General features: G+C 46.5%; 1 protein-coding gene across 2 annotated transcripts in view; it reads right to left on the bottom strand.

The window, feature by feature from the left end:
• Positions 1–23,137: 23,137 nt before the first annotated feature.
• DNAAF11 (dynein axonemal assembly factor 11) overlaps positions 23,138–23,691 on the bottom strand; it is a 40,117-nt gene continuing 39,563 nt past the window's right edge. For both annotated transcript variants that reach the window (XM_053395281.1, XM_053395280.1), the window contains one exon: positions 23,138–23,454. In XM_053395281.1, the coding sequence (XP_053251256.1) occupies positions 23,274–23,454 (181 nt within the window). In that variant the 3' untranslated portion in view covers positions 23,138–23,273. The remainder of the gene's footprint in view (positions 23,455–23,691) is intronic.

The raw sequence follows: 23,691 nt of genomic DNA, 5'->3' as shown, positions 1-23,691 counted from the left end.
TCGCAAATGGTGTAAACAGGAACGGTTTGGATTCTTAGATCACGGAATGCAGTTTCTTGAAGATGGACTTCTGGCAAGCGATGGGCTGCACCTCACAACGGTTGGGAGGAATGTTTTTGCAAAAAATCTCAGAAACCTCATCAGGAGGGCTTTAAACTGACTAATGTGGGGGAGGGAGACAGTGCTCCTGAAGGTAGGAGTCTATCAATTGATGAAGATGATCATCCAAATGTCATAGACCGAATGGAGCAAACAGCACGCAGACCTAGTGGTGGGAGGAAAAAATCCTTAAATAAGAGACACGGGGGAATGATTAATGGACTTCAATGTCTGTACACTAATGCGCAAAGTATGGGAAATAAACAAGATGAGCTTGACCTCTTGGTACAGCAAACTAAATATGACATAATAGGAATCACTGAAACCTGGTGGGATAAGTCCCACGATTGGAATGTAATAATGGAGGGATACAATCTATTTCAGAGAAACAGACCAGACAAGAAAGGAGGAGGAGTGGCGTTATATGTCAGGGATGTGTATACCTGTGAAGAGATCCAAGATTTAGAACCTCAAAGCCAAAGTGAGAGCATTTGGGTCAAAATTAAGGGAGAGAAGAATAACAGTGACCTCATTGTGGGAGTTTACTATAGATCCCCAAGCCAAACGGAGGACATAGATGATGCCTTCCTGGAACAGATGGCCAAGCATGCAAAAGGAAGGGAGATAGTAGTAATGGGGGACTTCAATTACCCGGATATTTGTTGGATGTCAAACTCAGCCAAGAGCATAAGGTCAAACAGATTCCTCACTGGCCTTGCAGACAACTTCATTGTCCAGAAAGTGGGAGAAGCAACAAGAGGAACAGCCATTTTAGATCTGGTCCTAACCAATGTTGATGACCTGGTTAGTGGGGTAGAAGTGGAAGGATCATTAGGCGCGAGTGATCATGCTCTTCTGAAGTTTACTATACAGCGAAAAGGAGCAGCCAAGCATACTAGGACTCAATTTCTCGACTTTAAGAAAGCCGACTTCATAAAACTTAGGGAAGTGCTTGGTGAGATCCCATGGACAGTAATACTAAAAGGAAAGGGAGTTCATGATGGCTGGGAGTTTGTTAAGAGGGAGATAGTAAAAGCACAACTTCAGGCAATACCAATGAGACGGAAACATGGAAGGTGCCTAAAGAAGCCAGGGTGGCTATCTAAAGAACTTTTAACTGAGTTAAGATTAAAAAAGGATGTGTACAAAAAATGGAAAAGGGGGGAAACCACCAAAGAGGAATTCAAACAAATAGCCAACACGTGTAGACACAAAGTCAGAAAAGCTAAAGCACAGAATGAACTCAGGCTTGCTAGAGAGGTTAAAAGCAACAAAAAAGGCTTTTATGGGTATGTTCGTAGCAAAAGGAAGAACAAAGAAACAGTGGGGTCACTCAGAGGAGAAGATGGTGAAATGCAAACAGGGGACACAGAAAGGGCTGAACTCCTCAATGCCTTCTTTGCCTCAGTCTTCTCCGATAAAGAAAACAATGCCCGACCTGAAGAATTTGGAGCAAAGGATTCAGCAGAGGAAACACAGCCCAGAATAACTAAGGAGATAGTACAAGAATACTTGGCTAGTCTAGATGTATTCAAGTCTCCAGGGCCAGATGAACTGCATCCAAGAGTATTAAAAGAACTGGCAGATGTGGTTTCAGAACCACTGGCAGTCATCTTTGAGAATTCCTGGAGAACAGGCGAAGTCCCGGCAGACTGGAGGAGGGCAAATGTTGTCCCTATTTTCAAAAAGGGGAAAAGAGAGGACCCAAATAATTACCGCCCAGTCAGTCTGACATCAATACCAGGGAAGATTCTGGAGCAGATCATTAAGCAAACAGTCTGTGAGCACCTAGAAAGGAATGCTGTGATCACCAATAGTCAGCATGGATTTCTGAAAAATAAGTCATGTCAGACTAACCTGATCTCGTTTTTTGACAGAATTACAAGCCTGGTAGATGAAGGGAACGCAGTGGATGTAGCCTACCTTGATTTCAGCAAGGCATTTGACAAGGTGCCCCATGATATTCTTGTAAAGAAGCTGGTAAAATGCGGTCTTGACTATGCTACCACTCAGTGGATTTGTAACTGGCTGACTGACCGAACCCAAAGGGTGCTCATCAATGGTTCCTCTTCATCCTGGAGAAGAGTGACTAGTGGGGTGCCACAGGGTTCTGTCTTGGGCCCGGTCTTATTCAACATCTTTATCAACGACTTGGATGATGGACTCAAGGGCATCCTGATCAAATTTGCAGATGACACCAAACTGGGAGGGGTGGCTAACACCCCAGAGGACAGGATCACACTTCAAAACGACCTTGACAGATTAGAGAACTGGGCCAAAACAAACAAGATGAATTTTAACAGGGAGAAATGTAAAGTATTGCACTTGGGCAAAAAAAATGAGAGGCACAAATACAAGATGGGTGACACCTGGCTTGAGAGCAGTACATGTGAAAAGGATCTAGGAGTCTTGGTTGACCACAAACTTGACATGAGCCAACAGTGTGACGCGGCAGCTAAAAAAGCCAATGCAATTCTGGGCTGCATCAATAGGAGTATAGCATCTAGATCAAGGGAAGTAATAGTGCCACTGTATTCTGCTCTGGTCAGACCTCACCTGGAGTACTGTGTCCAGTTCTGGGCACCACAGTTCAAGAAGGACATTGACAAACTGGAACGTGTCCAGAGGAGGGCAACCAAAATGGTCAAAGGCCTGGAAACGATGCCTTATGAGGAACGGCTAAGGGAGCTGGGCATGTTTAGCCTGGAGAAGAGGAGGTTAAGGGGTGATATGATAGCCATGTTCAAATATATAAAAGGATGTCACATAGAGGAGGGAGAAAGGTTGTTTTCTGCTGCTCCAGAGAAGCGGACACGGAGCAATGGATCCAAACTACAAGAAAGAAGATTCCACCTAAACATTAGGAAGAACTTCCTGACAGTAAGAGCTGTTCGACAGTGGAATTTGCTGCCAAGGAGTGTGGTGGAGTCTCCTTCTTTGGAGGTCTTTAAGCAGAGGCTTGACAACCATATGTCAGGAGTGCTCTGATGGTGTTTCCTGCTTGGCAGGGGGTTGGACTCGATGGCCCTTGTGGTCTCTTCCAACTCTATGATTCTATGATTCTATGATTCTATGGGGTAAAGGTAAAGGGACCCCTGACCATTAGGTCCAGTCGTGGCCGACTCTGGGGTTGCGGCACTCATCTCGCTTTACTGGCCGAGGGAGCCGGCGTACAGCTTCCGGGTCATGTGGCCAGCATGACTAAGCCACTTCTGGTGAACCAGAGCAGCAAACGGAAACGCCGTTTACCTTCCCGCCAGAGCGGTACCCATTTATCTACTTGCACTTTGATGTGCTTTCGAACTGCTAGGTTGGCAGGAGCAGGGACCGAGCAACGGGAGCTCAGCCCGTTGCGGGGATTCTAACCGCCGACTTTCTGATTGGCAAATCCTAGGCTCTGTGGTTTAACCCACAGCGCCACCCGTGTCCCATTAAAAGGCCATAGATTAATTAGCCAAATTGCGGGGATTCGAACTGCCAACCTTCTGATCGGCAAGTCCTAGGCGCTGTGGTTTAACCCACAGTGCCACCCGCGTCCCTAAAGGTGGTATACAAATGTAATAAATAATAATAAATAAATAAAACTATTTGAACACTGTTCTGGATATGTCTGTGCTCAGGAGTCTTGCGAGGAGTGGGAGAGAGATGACCTGAATCAATGGGAAGAACACACCGGGTTTGTATGCGGAACATCCCAGGTTCAATCCTAAAAGGACATCACCCTGGTTGAGGTGTGGTGAACCAGTCACCAGCACAGCCCACTCGCCCTCCTGGTAAACAGCGGTGACACCACTGCCAGGAGGCTATTTCTGTGCTCTGCCCCCAACAGGTGAGCTGCTCCTGTATTGCAGCAGGTTGGGTGGGAGTGAACCCTCAGCAGATGCTCAACCATGCAGATTCTTGCCATGGGCCCTGCATGAATGGGATCCTTTGTAAACCCATCCATAAATATGTCAGACAGTACAGTTTTACGTGATGAGTTATAAATGATGGTCAGGGACCATGCTGGGAGGGCTGCAATGAGGAAGAATGGTGGGAGCGTCCCCCTGCTCCTGCTCAGATTCCTGAATCTTCCCACAGTATAGACTTGGAACAGTGGTTTGCAGAGGGACATAGTTCAGAAGGCAGGAGCTGGGAAATACTGGATGGGGAACAGCTAGGAGAAGCAACACTGGGAGAGAGGGGGTTAACAGATTCACAGTCTCTAGACAGCATTCCTCCACTCAGCACAAGGTCAAGAAGAGCTCAGAAAGTGGCAGAACAGAAAGCACAGAGGGGAGAAACTCAGATTACAAGACGTAGGAATGAGGTATATTAATAGGGGTGGAAGGGGTGTAATTCTTAATTGGGAGCACCGCCATTTCTAGAAGAGGTGTTCTTTGTTCTCTTGGTATATACAGAGATGGCAAAATTGACGCCGCTGATAGAAGATGTAAATTTAGAATCCTTTAAAGAGAACTGGACTCGTAATCTGGTGAACTGGGTTCGCTTCCCTGCTCCTCCACATGCAGCTGCTGGGTGACCTTGGGCTAGTCACACTTCTCTGAAGTCTCTCAGCCTCACTCACCTCACAGAGTGTTTGTTGTGGGGGAGGAAGGGAAAGGAGATTGTTAGCCACTTTGAGACTCCTTAGGGTAGTGATAAAGCGGGATATCAAATCCAAACTGAAAACCCTTTCTAGTCTTTTTAAAAAGTTGTTTCCCATATGCAAAGACCACAGCAGGGTCTGAAGTGTAAGGAAACAGCAGAATATATTAAGAAACATGTTAGAGTGGATGAAATTAGGTAAGACGGAACCTTAAAATGCAATTGTATGTAATTTGAGTTAGAAACAGCAATGGTGGGTGAGCAGGAAGTCACTAGCTTTGCTGAATTGGAATATAATTATTGAGTAACAACTGTAACTTTCTATATGGAAAAAAATATTATTACTACACACACACACACTTCTGGAAAATTCACATTTTCACCTACAACAACCTTAAACCAAGGTGCAAATTAATTTCTGAGTAAGATTTGCAGTGCAATTACATATCCTAGTCTGAGGAGAGTTAACTATGCAGAGCCAAATGCAAGAAGTTCTTATCACTGCCCCTGGGGACACAAGATTGTTTAAGACTTTTGCCCTGTGGGTCTGCTCTTAGTAATTTCCAGTTTCAGCAAGTATTGATCCTTCATGGCTATTTTATATATCAAGGCATTTATTGGTTTCATTCCTTTGCAATATCTCAGCACCTGGAACTCATATTCCTCTCACAATTGATTCATTATTATTTTCGGCCTCGTGACTGCTGCTAGGAAAATAAAACAGCAATTTTAGATGGCATAAAGGAGAAATTATCTTTAAATTCAATTAAGAGAATGGATGGGTGGATTTCCGCTCTGGCACCCTAGTCTGGAAAGCTGATGACTTCTTCTTTTCTTACCTCATAACTGAGGCCTTCGCAGAGGCAGCCATCTTGGTTTGTGGCTCTTTTAAAAAAAACTAACCAGCAGCTCTGTAAAGTGTTTGCTGGCAAAAAAATTGCCCAGTACTAGCTGCCCTCTGGTTTTAAGACTTCAAGAATAATATATTATGGTTCAGGGGCATAGCGTGGGTTGCCGGTGCTCGGGGCAGGACAGGTGTCGAGACAGCCAGCGTCTAAGCAAGGGAATCTCTCCTTGCAAACTATCCCCAACCTGGGAGCAGAGATAAGGCAGAGAAGCATGGAGGCAGAGAAAATTCTCGCCTGACAGTGCCGTGACAGATGGGAGGCAGAACAGACATGGCCTGGGGAGTGTTCTGAGGGGATGCATAGAGAGGCCTGGAGGGTTGCATCCAGGCCTGAGGCTCTGACCCCTGCCCTATATTTGCCTCCTTTCATATTGATGCTTGTCACTTACTCCTGTATGTGGCATCATCCAAGACCTCTGTAGAACCAGGAGAAAAAGGAATAAATAAATCTGGGGTCGGGTGGTTGGACAGTTCAGGCAGTTGCCAGGGTACCTTCTTCTTCTTCTTCTTCTTCTTCTTCTTCTTCTTATTATTATTATTATTATTATTATTATTATTATTATTATTATTTATACCCCACCCATCTGGGCAGATTACAACAAAGATTAAAAATACATTAAAATGTCACACATTAAAAACTTCCCTGAACAGCCTTTAGATGTCTTCTAAATGTCAGGTAGTTGTTTATCTCTTTGACATCTGGTGGGAAGGTGTTCCACAGGACGGATGCCACCACCGAGAAGGCCCTCTGCCTGGTTCCCTGTAACTTGGCTTCTCGCAGTGAGGGAACCACCAGAAGGCCCTCGGCGCTGGACCTCAGTGTCCAGGCAGAACGATGGGGGTGGAGATGCTCCTTCAGATATACTTTGACTGAGGCCATTCAGGGCTTTAAAGGTCAGCACCAAAACTTTGAATTGTGCTCGGAAACTTACTGGGAACCAATGTAGGTCTTTCATGACCGGTGTTATGTGGTCTCGGCGGCCGCCCCCAGTCACCAGTCTAGCTGCCACATTCTGGTTTAGTTGTAGTTTCTGGGTCACCTTCAAAGATAGCCCCACGTAGAGGGCATTGCAGTAGTCCAAGCGGGAGATAACCAGAGCATGCACCACTCTGGTGAGACAGTCTGCGGGCAGATAGGGTCTCAGCCTCTGTACCAGATGGAGCTGGTAAACAGCTGTCCTGGACACAAACCGAAAGCCAGCCAGGCCTAGCCCTATCATCAAGCAGAGTGAGGCGGCTGCCTCAGACGGCAGATCCCAAGGGACTGGTGGAGGACACGGTTGTGTGTTTCTTGCACCCCCTCAGCTAGCCCATTGCCATTGCCGAAATTAAGCTTGGCTTTTGTACATGAACCGGCACATTTGGTCCTTTGCCTCAGGCAGCAAAATGCCTCAGGTTGGCCCCGAACAATCAGAAAAGTCTCCAACCTGCCCGGAGAAGAGAACTACAAAAGAACTACACTGGAAAAACAAATCACAGGGAGAGGAAGGGGAAAATGTTGTATTAGGCCCAAAGCATTTTGAAGAGAGTTCTTCCTCAGGGTAACTCTTCCCTTACAATTTTCAGTCCATGATCAAACCCATGCAACAAAGGGTTCACCAGGTTGAAACTTGCCATTCCAAAAGGTCCCTGAGGAAGAACATGGTTCAAAATGCATCAAGAGGAATAAAAAAAACACATTTTTTCCTCATACACCTGGAGGCTTCTTCCCTTTCTTTCTCAGAGACCAGAGCTAACTATTATTATCATTAGTAGAAGTAGTATCCTGTCCTTCCCCTGTAGCTCTCAGCTCTCATAACATAAATGACATGATAAAAACAAGAAGATAAAAACACAAACCAATAAGCATGCAAAACTGGATGATACCAGGGAAAATTCCCTGCAAAAAAATGTGCATATTAGGGTGAATCTGTGCTAAAATGCTCTTGAATTTTCAGGAGGACTTTTAAAAAAAATAATAATCACAAACTAACTGATGTGGAAAACTGAACTTAAGATGGAAACCAAAATGGACTGATGTCTCCAGCCCAATGGATTCAAGTTCCTAGAAAGGAGATTCCAACTAGATGACCCTCGAGGTCCCTTCCAACTCTACAAAGCCTATGATCCTAGCTCCTGCAATGACTTTCTACATGGATCTACTATGTATCACTTTTACAAATCCGCTCCACTTCCCAGTGGGGAGGAGTTGCGGTGGACAGCATGGCCACCCACTTCCCACTGGGGGCGGGGGACTTTGTCCCCCATTGACCGAGAGATCCCGGCCACGTCAGAGCCCGGCTAGCCAATCCACTACGGGGCTACGGGGCCAGGACCATTTAAAGTGGAGGTGTGAGCTGAAGGGCTTCCTCTTTGGCTCGCTTCTTCAATCACCCTCCCTCCTTATTTCGTAGGTTTAGGCACTGGCCTTGCTATGGACCTCGGTTGGTAGGAATTTTTCCACTTGGCAAATTGGCGCTGGCCTTGTGGTTCTCACCTACCTGGTAGCAATCGTCACAACTTTGTTAGGGTTGCAGTTAGGCATTGTTTGACCTTGTGATGGGGGAGGGGAGGTGTGGCCATCACCTGCCCCTCCAAGCTTAAGGGTATTCCGTTAAAGGAATCCGGGGATGTTGATCTTGACTGAAGCCCAGGTCAGGGGCTAGGGCCATGACACGACCCCGACAGGAACACCGGGGGAGCTTGAGTTGGTTCGCATCGACAGGGCTCCCCCTTCCGGTGGTTTACCCTTACTGGACTTCCTGCGCATCGGGCAGGAGTCAGATATAGTTGGGTCCATTCAATGCCTAAGCCAATTCCGCTCACATTCTGTAATCAATAAAGTTGTGGCCAAATTTGCCCAATAACATAAACCTAATATCCATGTCCTTGTGTGTGTTATTTCCCAACGAGGGAGTGGCTATGGGGTCTTGATACACAACACACCTTGTTGTCTCTGATAATGAAGTTCTTGCAGCTGGTACAGATTGCATCTTTGCAGCCATGCAGAACAGTACAAGTTCCTGGCACAAAGGTTTCAATATCTGAAGCACGGTAAGATGCATTTTGGCCTTTTGGACAGGCACGAGTCTATTGATTTCCGCCGTCACTAGAGAAAGACAAGCAATATAAATACATTAGTAAAAGAACACTTTCCCGTTCAAAAGGAATCAACAAACAAGGAACGAAGGGCATACAGCGTAACTCTAGCATCAAAAGCTAGAAGGAGTCGCAGAGCAGAAACCCGACTCTTGACATGCTCCTTGCACATCTTCCAGAGCTGTCATCTGTAGGTTTTGTCTACCTGCTGCCTTTTCATATTTGTGGTTTTATGATGGATTCCCGCAAAGCCACCTCTTCTGGTGTAGTGGCCAGAGTGCTGGGATAGAACCTGCAAGTCCAGGGTTCGAATCCCCATGAAGCTCAGTGGGTGAACCTGAGTCAGTTACTGTCTCTCAGTGCAACCTACCTCACAGGATTGTTTGTGGGGATTCAATGGGGAGAGGAGAACCATGTATGCCATCTTTTGGACAGGCATGAGTCTATGGATTTATGCCGTCACTAGAGAAAGACAAGCAATATAAATACATTAGTAAAAGAACACTTTCCCGTTCAAAAGGAATCAACAAACAAGGGAGGTTTGAATCCTGACAAGACAGAAGTACTGTTTTGGGGGGACGGGGGTGGGCAGGTGTGGAGGACTCCCTGGTCCTGAATGGGGTAACTGTGCCCCTGAAGGACCACGTGTGCAGCCTGGGAGTCATTGTGGACTCACAGCTGTCCATGGAGGCACAGGTCAGATCTGTGTCCAGGGCAGCTGTTTATCAGCTCCATCTGGTACGCAGGCTGAGACTCTACCTGCCCGCGGACTGTATCACCAGAGTGGTGCATGCTCTAGTTATCTCTCACTTGGACTACTGCAATGCGCTCTGTGTGGGGCTACCTTTGAACCTGGGGTGGGGACCGACAGCCTTTTATCTTTGTCTGGGTAACGGCCGGTCCTGATCCCCCGGCAATTCACCTCCCTGTTTCGCCCAAAGGTGAGCACTCCTCCTGCGAGTACTCATGTCTCTCCTTCTCTCAGACCTGAGTCTCTGCAGCTCGGGAGATGTCGTGGGTTACTAGAGCCAGGGGCCGCCTCAGCCTCTCCTGACCCAACCGGTAGTGGAGCAGCTGTAAGTGATGGCCCAGCTGAAGGCAACCAGGTCATCCCCGCATCTGGAGCCAGGGCAGGCTCAGGTCCCTGACTCGGCCCAGCTGGTGCTTGTTACAGGGGAACCTGTGCAGACTGGGACTCTTCAGGATCAGGCCCCAGACTTGGTTCAAATGATGCCTGAGGCACAGGATCCAGTGCAGACTGAGACTCCTCTGGTTCCGAGTCTGAGCCCAAGTCCCAGGCCATCGCAGGGACGAAAACTTTGGTCCATGGTCTCTCCTGGCTTTGGAGGCACCAATGCATCTCCTTGGCAAGGGTGCAAGGGATGAGGGTGCCAATAGAGCTCCGTGCCAAGGGAGCAAAGGATGCGTGTTGATACAGCTTCTTGCCATGGGCACAAGGTATGCCTCTGCTTGGTGGCATAACTGGGGTGAAACCTGGGCTCCAAAGCATCCTACCGATTGGATTCTGGCTGCACCAATCCAGAAGCAGAGAGGCTGCAGAAGCCTTGGCAACCTGGGACTGGCGGGTAAAGATGGACCCTTTACACCATGCAATGCTTCCCTCTTGGCAGACAGAGAAGGGATTAACTGAACATAATGTGCCCACTGCCTTCCAGGGATGTACCAAAGGAGAGACTGGATGCTTAGAACTGGAGGCGCGTGTAGCACTATGTGACAGGCTGGCAAGGAGGGTGCGTTCTGGAGGGCGTTCTCCACGGATCCAGTCACCTTCTGCTGCACAGCGCTGAGAATGGCAAGAGGGAAAACAGAGTGGGAGGCCAGCTCTGGTGCTTCAGGCAAGAAGGAAGCTTCCCAGATCTCCCAGAAAGGCTTCGAAAGAACCCTTCTGCATTTCCTTCCTAACAGAGTGCCAAACAAAATTCCTCTCCAAAATTCCTCTCCAAACAGAGGAAGGAAGTCAATATGTGTATATGTACGTAAAGATTATTATGATGGCATAGTTTTCTTTGTAGGTGTGTTGTTGTTTTTTTGGTTTGGTTTGTTTTGTTTTGGTTTTATGGGTTTTATGTTTCTAATTTTTGTTGTAATTTTTGCATTGAAAATAATAATTAATTAAAAATTCCAGCAATTACTGGTCCAAACAGCATTATTTGGTAACTAGAGATCTGGCTATTCAGGGTTCTGCAACAGCACAAGCCATGCCATCTTTTGGCCATCCGGATATTGTAGGAATCCCAACTCCCATTAACACAAGCCAGCATAGTCGATGGTCAGAGGTGATGGGAGTTGTAGTCTTCCATTCCTGGGTAAGGTGATTGAGAGAGCAGTTGCTGAACAGCTTGGTAGGTTTCTGGATGAAACAACAGCTCTGGATCCATTCCAGTCCGGCTTCCTCACTGGTCATGGGACCGAGACGGCTCTGGTCGCCCTAACAGATGATTTCCGCAGGCAGCTGGATCGAGGCGGGTCGGCGCTGCTGATTCTTCTAGACCTGTCAGCAGCCTTCGACATGGTCGATCACGAACTCCTGGACCACCGCCTTGCCGACGTGGGGATCCAGGGCACGGTCCTTCAATGGCTGCGCTCGTTTCTCTCTGGTCAGGGACAGAGGGTGGCGCTTGGGGGGGGAATTGTCATCGCGCCACTCCTTGGTGTGTGGAGTGCCTCAGGGTGCGATTCTCTCCCCGATGCTTTTTAACATCTTTATGCACCCCCTCGCCCAGCTTGTCCGGAGTTTTGGGCTGGGTTGCCATCAGTATGCCGATGACACCCAACTCTATCTGTTGATGGATGGCCATCCTGACTCGGCCCCAGACACACTGCCCAGATGTCTGGAAGCTGTGGCTGGATGGTTACGTGGGAGCCGGTTGAAGTTAAATCCTTCGAAGACAGAGGTCCTCTGGCTGGGACGGGATGATATGGGATTGAGGGGGCAACTCCCATCTCTTGCAGGGGTGCAATTAGTGCCAGCATCGTCCGTTAAGAGTTTGGGTGTAATCTTCGATACCTCCCTCTCTATGGAGGCGCAGATTACAGCTATAACAAAGGTGGCATTTTTTCATCTCCGCCAAGCTAAGCAGTTGGCTCCTTATCTCTCTCGCCCTGACCTAGCCACTGTGATCCACGCGACGGTCACCTCCAGACTGGATTATTGTAACTCGCTCTACGTGGGGCTGCCCTTGAGACTGACCCAGAAACTCCAGCGGGTGCAGAATGCCGCGGCGAGACTCCTTATGGGGTCTTCGCTGCGAGATCATATTCACCCGGTGCTATACCAGCTGCACTGGCTCCCGGTGGAGTACAGGATCAGGTTTAAGGTGCTGGTTTTAACCTTTAAAGCCCTATATGGCCTAGGACCCTCGTACCTACGGGACCGCCTCTCCTGGTATGTCCCACAGAGAAATTTACGGTCTGCAAATAAAAACATTCTGAAGATCCCAGGCCACAGAGAGGTTAGGCTGGCCTCAACTAGAGCCAGGGCATTCTCGGCCGCGACTCCAATCTGGTGGAACGCTCTGTCACAAGAGACTAGGGCCCTGCGGGACTTGACATCTTTCCGCAGGGCCTGCAAGACAGAGCTGTTCCACCAGGCCTTTGGTCAGGGTGCAGCCTGACCCCCTCCTCTGGCAATCTGCACAGAATTTTGCTTAATGGTTGCCATCAATTTGATTTTAATTAATTTTATAAAGAATGTTTTTAGAATGCTGGATTATTTTGATTGTTGTTAGCCGCCCTGAGCCCAGCTTCAGCTGGGGAGGGCGGGATATAAATAATTTTTATTATTATTATTATTAGTCCAACAACCCTTCTGAGTAGTACCCCTCCCCACCCTCTCACTATATAGGTTCTGGTGACTTCTGTTTCAGTGTATCTGAAGAAGTGTGCATGCACACGAAAGCTCCTACCAATAACAAACTTAGTTGGTCTCTAAGGTGCTACTGGAAGGGGGAAAAAATTAATTTTGTTTCTACTACGGCAGACCAACAAGTCTACCTACCTGTAACTAATACTTCTGGAGGGTTACAGCTAGAAACAGAAAGCAGGGTAGCAGTGGCGTGCAGTGAAATTGTTTCTTGGGGAAGAAGAAGAGTTTGGATTTGATATCCCACTTTATCACTACCCGGAGGAGTCTCAAAGCGGCTAACATTCTCCTTTCTCTTCCTCCCCTGCAACAAACACTCTGTGAGGTGAGTGGGGCCGAGAGACTTCAGAGAAGTGTGACTGGCCCAAGGTCACCCAGCGGAGCGGAGACGCGAACCCGGTTCCCCAGATTACGAGTCTACCACTCTTAACCACTACACCACACTGGCTCTCAAAGTTAGGTCCAGAGGTGTTAGCTTGTGAGGGTGATTGCGATGTCCTGACAGAAGTTCCCTAGGCTTTGGGATGGAGGCACCAGGCTTTAATACTCCAATTTACTGGGAACATTTAGGGGACTAGTCTAGTCCCCCTAGTCCACTGACCCCACACAACTGTTGGGCAGGGCAGCATTGCTCAGTTGATCTTCCTCCTGCTGAGTTGCCACTGCATACCTGGATGGAGAGGGGGAGGGATGCCGCCACGATGGCAAAGTTTGCATGGTGCAAACACTCTAGCAGGCGTGATGGATGGGCTCCGCCGTTGCACTTGCCCTGTGCTGACCTCACTCTTTGCCGTCTCATTCCAGCATGCTGCAGTGATTCATCCCAATGAGCACCACGTCACCCATCATGTCACCCACTGCTTTGGCTCCCACTCTCAGACACAGCGCTCAGACTCTGGGCTCAGTTATTCCCCAAAGGTTTTGTTCTGCAAGTCAGTGCTTAAACGTAGATCAGGATCCAGGCTACCCAGTTCAGTCGTTCAGAAGCAGAGCTCTACTGTACATAACTAGACATGAACATCATCTCAACAACTCCTCTCCTTCAACTGGCCCATTGGGGCAGCCATTCCATCCGATTGCCTCAGTGGGAGAGATAGGGGGCTGGGCTCATTCCATTGGCTTTGTCAAAAAAACCTTAGCTGCACTGGGTACCTTTTCCACTGAACTGCGCCTGCCAGTCATTATAAGAATAGCTGTTTAAAAACTGGTGCCTGAGTTTGATTTCTCCCCCTTCCCTATCCCTTTTCCCTTGTTCACTGTAGGTTTCTTAGATTGTAAGCCTGCAGGTAGGGACTGTCTTGTTTTATGTGGCCAGGGATAGCCTAACTACGGTTGTCTATCCTCTTGTAACCTGTAGGATAGACTACTGCAACATGTTATATGTAAGGCTGCCTCTGAAGACAGTTCGGAAACTTCAGCTGGTGCAGAATTTGGTAGCCAGGTTGCTCACTGCTCACATAATAAAACATTAAACAAAAACTTCCTGACACAGGTGAAAGCTTTCTGGGAGATATTTAATGGGGGGGGGAGGAGGTTGAAAATAACCTTTTCTAAGAAACCAGGAGCTTTTCTTTTAGGAATTTTAGGTGTAGAGATTCCGAAGGACCAGAAGAATCTGTTTATGTACGCGACCACAGCTGCCCGGACTTTGCTAGCCCAGAGATGGAAAGATATAGTCCCGGCCAAGGAAGAGTGGCAGATAAAATGAATGAACTATGCTGAAATGGCAAAACTCACAGGAAAAATCAGGAACCAGGAAGAATCAAACTTTACTAAAGAATGGAGAAAGTATATAATGTATTTGAAAAAATTTTGTAGACAACTACAACCATTAGTAGGATTGACAGACAACCTGCATTAAATTTTGAATTATGGGTTGATTAAGGATTTATAATAATTGGAGCTATTGAGGAGATACAGATGAAAAATAATAACATAAGGATCCACAAAGGGGGGGATGTCAAAGGGGATATTTTGTTTGTATTCTGTTTGATTTTTTTGCTATTGTTTGTAAAATCGAAAATGCAAAAATAAATAAAAAAAGGAAAAAAAACTTCCCTACAAAGGGCTGCCTTCAGATGTCTTCTAAAGGCTGCATAGTTACTTATCTCCTTGGTTCAGGGGTCGCAAAACTCCATAACCTCCAACATTTCTCTGATGAAAACAGGGACGTCCTGAGGAAAAACGGGACATTGTGGGATCAAATCAGACACCGGGATGGCTTCTGTAAATCTGGGATTGTCCTTGGAAAACAGGGACAGTTGGAGGGTCTGTACTTTTCATTGGATTTGTTTCCAGCCTGTTTCTCGCAGTGGCCAACCAGATGCGTTCAGGAAGCCAGAAAAGCAGGATATAAGGAAAATAGCCTTATCCTGCTGTCCTCCCCTCAAAAAAGTTTCTCAATAGCATACAGCCTGAGAACATTTATAGTCATCACAACTAGTAGCCATTGACAGACTGATCCCCTGCAATGTTAAATCGCACCAGCAAAGCCTTTCCAAGGAACCCGCAGAATCTTTTTCACAGGACAAAGCAGGAGCAGTGATTTAGGAAATGGAGATTGCCCCAGATAAGCAAGGACCGTTGAAGCATCTGCACCATCGCAGATCCTTGGAGCCAACGTGTTTCTTTTCAGTTGTTTCTCATCTTTCATTTCCTCACCATTAGCAGTTGTGCCAAGGCTGCCGTATGCTGAGCTATATGCCTATTAATTTTTAGAGATGGCATTTAGACGCTTGGCAAAGAACACGGGCACAATTTCACAGAACGGCTTCTCTGCCACTTCCTTTAGACATCATGGATTAAACCATGGGTAAGCAAACCAGGATGCGGGTGGTGCTGTGGGTTAAACCACAGAGCCTAGGACTTGCTGATCAGAAGGTCGGCGGTTCGAATCCCCGCAACGGGGTGAGCTCCCGTTGCTCGGTCCCTGCTCCTGCCAACCTAGCAGTTCGAAAGCACGTCAAAGTGCAAGTAAATAAATAATAGGCTACATATATCAGTCGAGAAATTAAATGGCTGGCTGAACTGAGCAGGTGTCCTAAGAATTCTGCATGCAAACCTGACTGAAGAATAAAGGAGAGGGGCCGCATATCATGAGGGTTTTCAAATATTTAAAAGGATTTTTTTTAAAAAAAATACTTGCAGAATCAGAGGTGGGTGTTGAACAATGTCCTAACCCCAGGGAGCTCTGGCATCTGAAGGTATAGGGACACATAGTGCTTTTTTCTGGGGGGGGGGACGGAGGGGTATGCATACCCCTAAACATTTTGTGAATCTAACGGGAGAAGAAACTACATGATTTAAAATTTTTAGTTTCTTCTCTACCACGGTGAATCGTCAATTCCATTGAATAGCACGGTGAATCATCAGTTCCACTGCTACCCCCAATGGCGGCCTCATTTCCTGTCACGGTGCTTCCTGAGTCTCAGACGGAAGCGAGCGTTTAATGTCTGAAGTAGGAGTTAGAATCTAGCATGGTGATTGGTCAGTTCTGTTGTTACCACTTCCGATGGTGGCTTCATTTCCTTTCCCGGTGATTGTCTCAAGTCAAAATGAGAGTACACCTAAACATTTATTTTTAGGGGGGGGGGAGCACTGGGGACACCCATCTCCACTCTCTCCATGTGCCATGCACAACTTCTATGTCACCAAAGAGCAGAGATCCATCTATAGTTCCGCATCATGCATCCCACAGTGCAGGGTTGGCTCAAGACATTTTGTTGCCAGGGATGAAGAACAAGATGGTGCCCACATGCCATTCCGTGTCGCTCACAGAAGCCAGCTGGGCCAACAGTTGAGTCTTGCTTCCACTTTGGTGGTGGAATAATGCCGTCTGATGCTTGAGGAAAACTGACTAGCTTAGGAAGGTGCACAGCCGTATCGTCCCAACACCTTGACATCACTTCCAGCGTCTGTCACCTGCAGAGGCCACTACTCACTTTGCCTCAAGATAGGGCTGGCATTGCCACTGTGGTCAATCACATATTTCTGGGAAGCTTCTGAACAGGGGATGAAGGTAGTAGTTCTCCAGAAACTGTTACTCACTGCAGTAGCCTCTGAACCTCTTGCCTGTTCCTCCTTAGGGTTGCTCCTTACCAGTGAGACCTTATCTTATATCCTTCCAAAAGTGTCACCACCAGAAAAGGACCAGAAGGCATCAAGTGAGGCTCCTCATGTTGTGCCTGTAGACCAGGCAGATCTGCACTTGAGAACGTAGGTCTTTTTAATTAACTACAAAGCAACAGTACCCGCTTTTCCCTGACAGACAGGAGTCAGAAATAGCATCAGGGACCCGAGCTGAATACATTGAGGGTGTTAGCGAGACTGAACTGCTGTCACCAGGCAGTGAGATGCATTTGGAGCAAGAGCTGTCGAATTAGTATTTGAGAGCAGCACAAGAGCTCCCTTTTATCCAGCTCCAACTCTGCATGCAGAGCTATTAAAAATATATCTCTTGCACGTCACAGCCGAGAGAACCAGACACATAGCTAAACCCACTGCGATGCTTTAAGAGACGCATCTTGTGTTCTTCATAATCCAGCAGGATCCATTTCAAAGATTTCATATATATATTTCATATCGCAGAAACTGAAGGCATCCGATAAGGAGATTAATGGGCGACATGGTTTCTACTGGAAGTTTAAACAAAGCCATTTTGCTCGCCGAAATTGAGCAAAAAATGGGCCTTTCAGAGAATTAGGCCAGTTTTAACATTCTCTGCAATCTCTTGGCAAATGCTTTCTTTTTCCTTCCCCCTCAAAGCTTCAGCAGCTACTCATGCAGCCCAAGCCTTAGCAGACTTACTCATGAGTAGGGATAGAGGAAACCACCAGTTTTGGTTGTCTGCATTTCTGATTTTCCCAGTACAAAAACTCTCTTCTCCACATTTCTGCGGCGATTTGCATTTTTAAAAAATATACTCAGGAATATCCATCATTAATGCAAATTTCTCCTAATAAACATGTTTATATATTGTTATGACTATAATACACATTTTTGCAAGCAATTTTCCATAATATCATTCATGTTTGTGCTATATTCCATGCGCATGTTTGCGCTATATTTTCCATAGTATCATTCATGTTTGCGCTATATTCCATAATATGCGCATTTTACACACATTTCTCTCAAGTATAATGCTATCCCTGTACATACTCGTTGGTTGGAGAACTACAGTGCAAAATTCAGTGAAATACAAATTTCAAAGGACCAATCTCTTGACATATTACAGTGGTACCTCTGGTGCAAACGGGATCCATTCCGGAGCTCTGGTCGCATCCTGAGGAATTCAAAACGAGATATGCTGCTTCTGCACATGCGCACGGCACAGTTTTTTATTATTATTATTATTATTAATTATTATTATTATTTAGTGCTTCTGCACATGCGCACGGCACGTAGTTTGCCACATACCTATCCCGAAGGATACGTAACTGGAGGTGAACGCAAGTAGAGATACCACTGTATTAGGCGGTCAGCTTTGTCCTACATACGGACCATGGGATTCCTTATGTTCCAGCTCAATCACTGAGATCTTCTGATGGGACCCTTTGGGTGGTCCCCAGTGCCCCTGTAGTTCAGTCAGTCATCACCAAGGACTGAGCCTGTAATGTGTCAGGTCCTGCCCTGTGGAACTTCTGACCAGTAAAAGAAGGCAAGTGTCTTACCCATTTTCTTTTAGATGGCTTTTAAAAACTGCATTGTTTAGACAGATTAATGTAATTGTAGTTTTATGTCTCGTATCACTCTGCTGTCCTTCTTTACTGAAGTGTGGTTTACAACTATGCTCCAAGGGACAAAATCTCTAGTAAGAGCCCGACAGCCATGCCCTGCAGCAGTCATAATCCCCAAATATCCTCTAGGCAGCTCTGATTTTCTAATTGTAAAGACAGTCCGGGTCACTCTCAAGACCACCCCTGCCTCCAGCGCTTGCTTTCAGAGGGTATCCACTGCTAATTTGTCCTCCTCATCTTCATTAATCAAACCTTGCAGCTCCAACACAGGAGCTATTTTTAGAAAGTGAAGTCATCTTGGGATTACAATATCCTTTCACACAGAAATCGTGCAAGCTTCCTTGAGTAAAAGAGCGCTTTTTAAAAATGACATGCCATCTTTTTGCATTACCCTTTCAAGGTCAAGTTGAGGAGGCTTGAGTCACCTCACAGACTGGCGGCAATAAATCTGGTGGGAGACCAGCGACCATTGAAAAAACACAATCAATCATTCCTCATTGACCTTTATTCATGCTCGCTAGAGAAGACACATCAGAGAGAGAGAGATATGTCGTTATTTGAATTGTGTTTAGATTTATAGGATGCTTTATTTGTTTACATTTATTTTTATCGCTTTTCTGCAAGATGCAGAGCTGCAATGCTGATGTAATTTATTTTAATGTAAAAGTCTTCCCTTTGTGGGATATGACAGAACCAATGCTCAGTCTTGTTCTGTTTACGTACTGGAGACTGACCACTTGTAGCATCTTAGGTTTTCATGTCAGGCTTTAACCAAGGAGATGTGAACCCTCAAAGCGATAGCCCTCACACATTATTGTGGCAACCTGGGAGATGATTCGCTGTAATTTCATCCCTTAGTGCCATGGTAACATTTGGAAACTGGAACTACATAGCTTGACCCAAGTGCATAGTTCCTTCCGCTCGATAATGACCCAGCCAGGAGGGAGGACAACTGCATTCTGGGAAGGAAAAGTACAATTGGCCCAGGACACATATTTCCTGTTTCCACATGCTACTATGAGGCCTTGAGAAAAAGGTATGGAGAAGCAGCTTCTGGAGTAATGTATGAAATGGACTGATTGATGTGTGTTCCAGAGCAGTAGCAACCTCTGTATTTCTTGGGGCCATAGAGATGAGTCCCAGGCTATTGTGTTTTTCCGTGGAAAAGGGAAGGTGCCCTCTGTGAAGAATAACATCAAATGTCTCATGTGACTCAGCAAAGCCCAAAGACTTTAAAAGGTAAAGGTAAAGGTACCCCTGCCCGTACGGGCCAGTCTTGACAGACTCTGGGGTTGTGCGCCCATCTCACTTAAGAGGCCGGGGGCCAGCGCTGTCCGGAGACACTTCCGGGTCACGTGGCCAGCGTGACATCGCTGCTCTGGCGAGCCAGAGCCGCACACGGAAACGCCGTTTACCTTCCCGCTAGTAAGCGGTCCCTATTTATCTACTTGCACCCAGGGATGCTTTCGAACTGCTAGGTTGGCAGGCGCTGGGACCGAACAGCGGGAGCGCACCCCGCCGCAGGGATTCGAACCGCCAACCTTTCGACCGGCAAGCCCTAGGCGCTGAGGCTTTTACCCACAGCGCCACCTGCGTCCCTTAGCGCCACCTGCGTCCCTTTAAAGACTTTAGAGACCCCTAAAACGCAAGCTTCATGGATCAGACTGAACCCATTCACTGTCTTACACTAAGCCAGACCACCAGTCCATCTAGGTTAGTTCTGCTGATGCTAGCTGGCAACAGCTCTCCAGGGTTTCAGACAGGAATTTCCCCCCCCCCAGCCCAACCTGGAGATGGGGATTGAACCAGAGACCTTCTGCACACAATGCATGTGCTCAGGGAAAACTACAGGTCTCAGTTACCCTCCTTCTTCTCACAGCGGCTAAGCCAATGCCTCCAGGAAGTCAACAAGTAGAGTCTGAAGGCAATACCTTTCTCCTGTGTTTCTTCCCAGCAGCTTGGGTTCAATGGCATAAACATGGAGATTCCATATGGCCATCATGACTAATACCCGTTGATAGACCTATTGACAGTATGGGGCAGAGCATTTTGGCATCACTCTACACCGCTCCAGTAGTTCATGCCTGCTTCTGAGTTGTTCTCACCTGCAATGAACATGCAGTCCAAGCTCCCTTGAACCAGCAGGGTCTCAGCAATTACCTGACCTTGCTAACTATTTGAGAATGAAGGGCAAGCAGGCTAATGTGGTCCCTTGCATATGTACTGTAAGGCTCCAGGGGGATGTCTGCTCCCAGTTTTCCAGGGTCCTTCCCAATGTGCCAAATACTCTTCTCTGAAGTGATTAAAAAAAGTTAAAAGTAGACCTGAGCACAGAAGTGAAATCACAGGTCTGGTCCTTGCCTTGCTTTGACAACTAACAGCTGGCCTTCAGCAGGTGTTCTGACAGAAAGCGATGCCAAGGTTACCTTCAGGCAACACCTTAAAATTCATTAACCAATAAGGAGCTGATGAATTCCTCTTGGGAGTGTGTATCCTCATCCCTTGCAAACAGCAGGAACCATCCCTCCTAACATCACAGGTGGCTTTAATGAAAATGCAAAACATTTTGAGTAGGAAATTGATACCAACAAAACCAACAAAAAGTTAAAGATGTTTCAAAGGTGATTTACCCTGAAAAGTAGATGACTTCCTAAATCCCAGAAGACTAAGAAGCTTCAAATAAATGATAGCATTGCAATACTTTATTTATTGTGGCATGAACAGGCAACAGTCCACTGCACTGGGTGCATGGATTTCCATGTGTTATTACATTTATATCCCACCTTTCTTCTGTGGATGTGTTGCACAAACTGATCACTTGCATCTCTTAGTTGCATGAAACAATAAAAACTGGAGTGTCAGGAAGAAGGATAAGCTAAAATACTTCTCCCAGACATGGAAGAATGATGTTTGCCCTCTTCAGATGCTGCAGTGCTGACACAGGTATACCACTTCAGAGAGAATCAGGCCAAGTCTTGCAGGAAATTATAACCGCCGCAAAGTGAGTTAGCTTATTGGCCTATTTGTTCCAATACTTCAGTTCAGATTGATAATGGTAGTATGTCCAAAACCGTGAGTGCACCGAGGACACAAGGCAAAGTGGCAATGCTTTCATCCTGACTTTAGGAGACATTGTGGGATCTGCAGAAGTTAATCCAATGCTCCCCATCATCTTAGCCCTATTAGCATGCCTAGCAACCAACTAAGGCAGAGGCCTGAGCAGAACCTTAGCCACAGGGTGATACTGAGCAAAAAGGGGGTGAGGTTATGGTTTGTATCCAATGTAGTAAGCCTCCCACCAGTGCAAGGATTTTTGCACGTGCAACTAGACTTCCCCCCATTTCCTCTCCACACACCCCCTAAACTCTTCTGGGGTTTTTCCCAACACTCTGGAGCAGATTTTGGGAGGGTGTGGGGTACGTGCAGCAGGGGAAGGAGAGGGGAGAAAGCCCCGTTGCACAAGCAACCATTATTGCGCCGACAGGATGGGGAAGTTCGATGCTGTCCACTGCCCCATCACCTCCCACCTCCAGGGATGCTGCCATTGTCATTTTGAAGGCCAGCAGCAGCAGCAGCAGCAGTAGCTGCACAACTTTACAGTTCCACTCATTTCAATTGGGCTAGTAAAGGTAATCAGGAAAGGTAGGGGAAAGTGAAATGGGGGTGGAAATCACAAGTATGGTTGCTAGGCAACCACACAAGTGTTCATTTTGGTATCTAGGTTAGCAGGAAGCATAGAAGATGTTTGTGTGGTTGCTAAGCAGCCATACAGATGATTTCACCCCCCTGGGCTTAATCTTCACTCATCCCATTGATATGAAAACATTGGGCATGTTGCACGATTCCCTGTGAATCTGAAGTGGTGGAGGGCAACGGAAGGGAAGGGAAGGATTGGATTATGACCAACCACTTCCTTTTGTCTGTGAGTTGTCTCAGCAATGCTGTTGCTGCCTAGGATTGGGGATGCATGAAGAAGGGAGAAAAGATTAGGAATGTGTGCTGTGGCCAGGCTGCCCCACCCCCCACTAGGTGTTTAGCACTGGATTAGTTCACTGGCCTATCTAGTTGCCAACTGCTGCAGCATGGAAAGCAACAAGACTTCCTTCATCTCACTTAACAGTTCAGGAATTAGTGTACTTTTGTAGAAGTAAATAACAATCCTCATCGTGATTTTCCAGAGGAACAGTGGAGACACAGTGTAGGATTTGTGGAAGCAGAGATGGGAGGGAGGGCATTGTGGGGGAGAGAAAAAGAGAGAGAGAAGAGAAAGCTGGAGTGACAAAGCTAACTAGGCAGGCTAACTCACCCATCCCAAGCTAACTCACCTATCCCAAGCTAAGTCACCCATCCCAACCATTTACAACCCATCTATGCAGCCATCTTTCCATACCCATTTCCAGTATTTGGTCAGAATCCCACTAGCTCAAAAAAATAAAAATATCGACCTGGGTGCTTTGGCTAGGACTCTGATGAGTGCTCCACATCTAGAAACTGTTCACCGCTGTCTCCTTGACTCTGAACTTTGGAACAACGGTCAAAATTTTCTCTTTCCCTTCTAAACCATTGCAGGAAAAGATACAACATAGATTTGCTTTGCCTACTGTCCCCCTCCCCACCTCAGCCGCTTAGAACAAGCCTGGCCTTGAGTCTTGAGGCAATTTCAGTACATGCAAGAGAGAGAGATTTGCCTCAGACCCTGAAAACAATTCACACCATCTCCAAGGTTGATGTAACAATGCTGGCAAAGCACGCTATGTGAAAAAAGGCCTGTGCAATTTGGAACTGATGTGCTGTTTAGTAAAGCAGAACTCCACTCCGACAGGGATTTCAATTACCACCAGAGACAGCTGAAGTAGATGGGTTTATAGAGAAGCACATCCATTTGTTTGTACAACAGAATAAGGGAATCAGCTAAAAGGCAAGGCACTTATCTTTAGACAGGTCTATGGTGTTCTAAAGTCAAAAGAAACTCTATATCAATCTTTCAAATTAAAGGAGGAACATCTGGGTCATCATCAAAGCTCATGTTATTAGCATCTACAGTTTTCTGCCGCTGAAGCCTTATAGGTCCTTGTCCAATCCGATCCTTTTCCTGGACAATGTTTGCTACATCAGGGAATGAATACTTGCTAGGGTCCACTTCCAGCTTCTCTGTACACTCATTTCTGTAGTAATAATAATAATAATAATAATAATAATAATAATAATAATAATAGTTATATGCATAATTTTATCTTAACGTAAAATGGACTAGAAGACATTTCGCTTGGAAAAGACTTCTAAGATTTATCTACGTAAGCAGGATTTGGACAATTTTATCCAAGACAGACAGATACTCATCCTGTAGCTTCCTCAAATCTCCAGAGACAACAATTTCACAATCAAGAATATTAAATCAAGAA

This window comes from Podarcis raffonei, chromosome 7, assembly GCF_027172205.1.
Source record: "Podarcis raffonei isolate rPodRaf1 chromosome 7, rPodRaf1.pri, whole genome shotgun sequence".
Lineage (NCBI taxonomy): Eukaryota > Metazoa > Chordata > Lepidosauria > Squamata > Lacertidae > Podarcis > Podarcis raffonei.
Note: the sequence above shows the minus strand (reverse complement) of the source record. Positions and strands in the feature narration are given on the sequence as shown.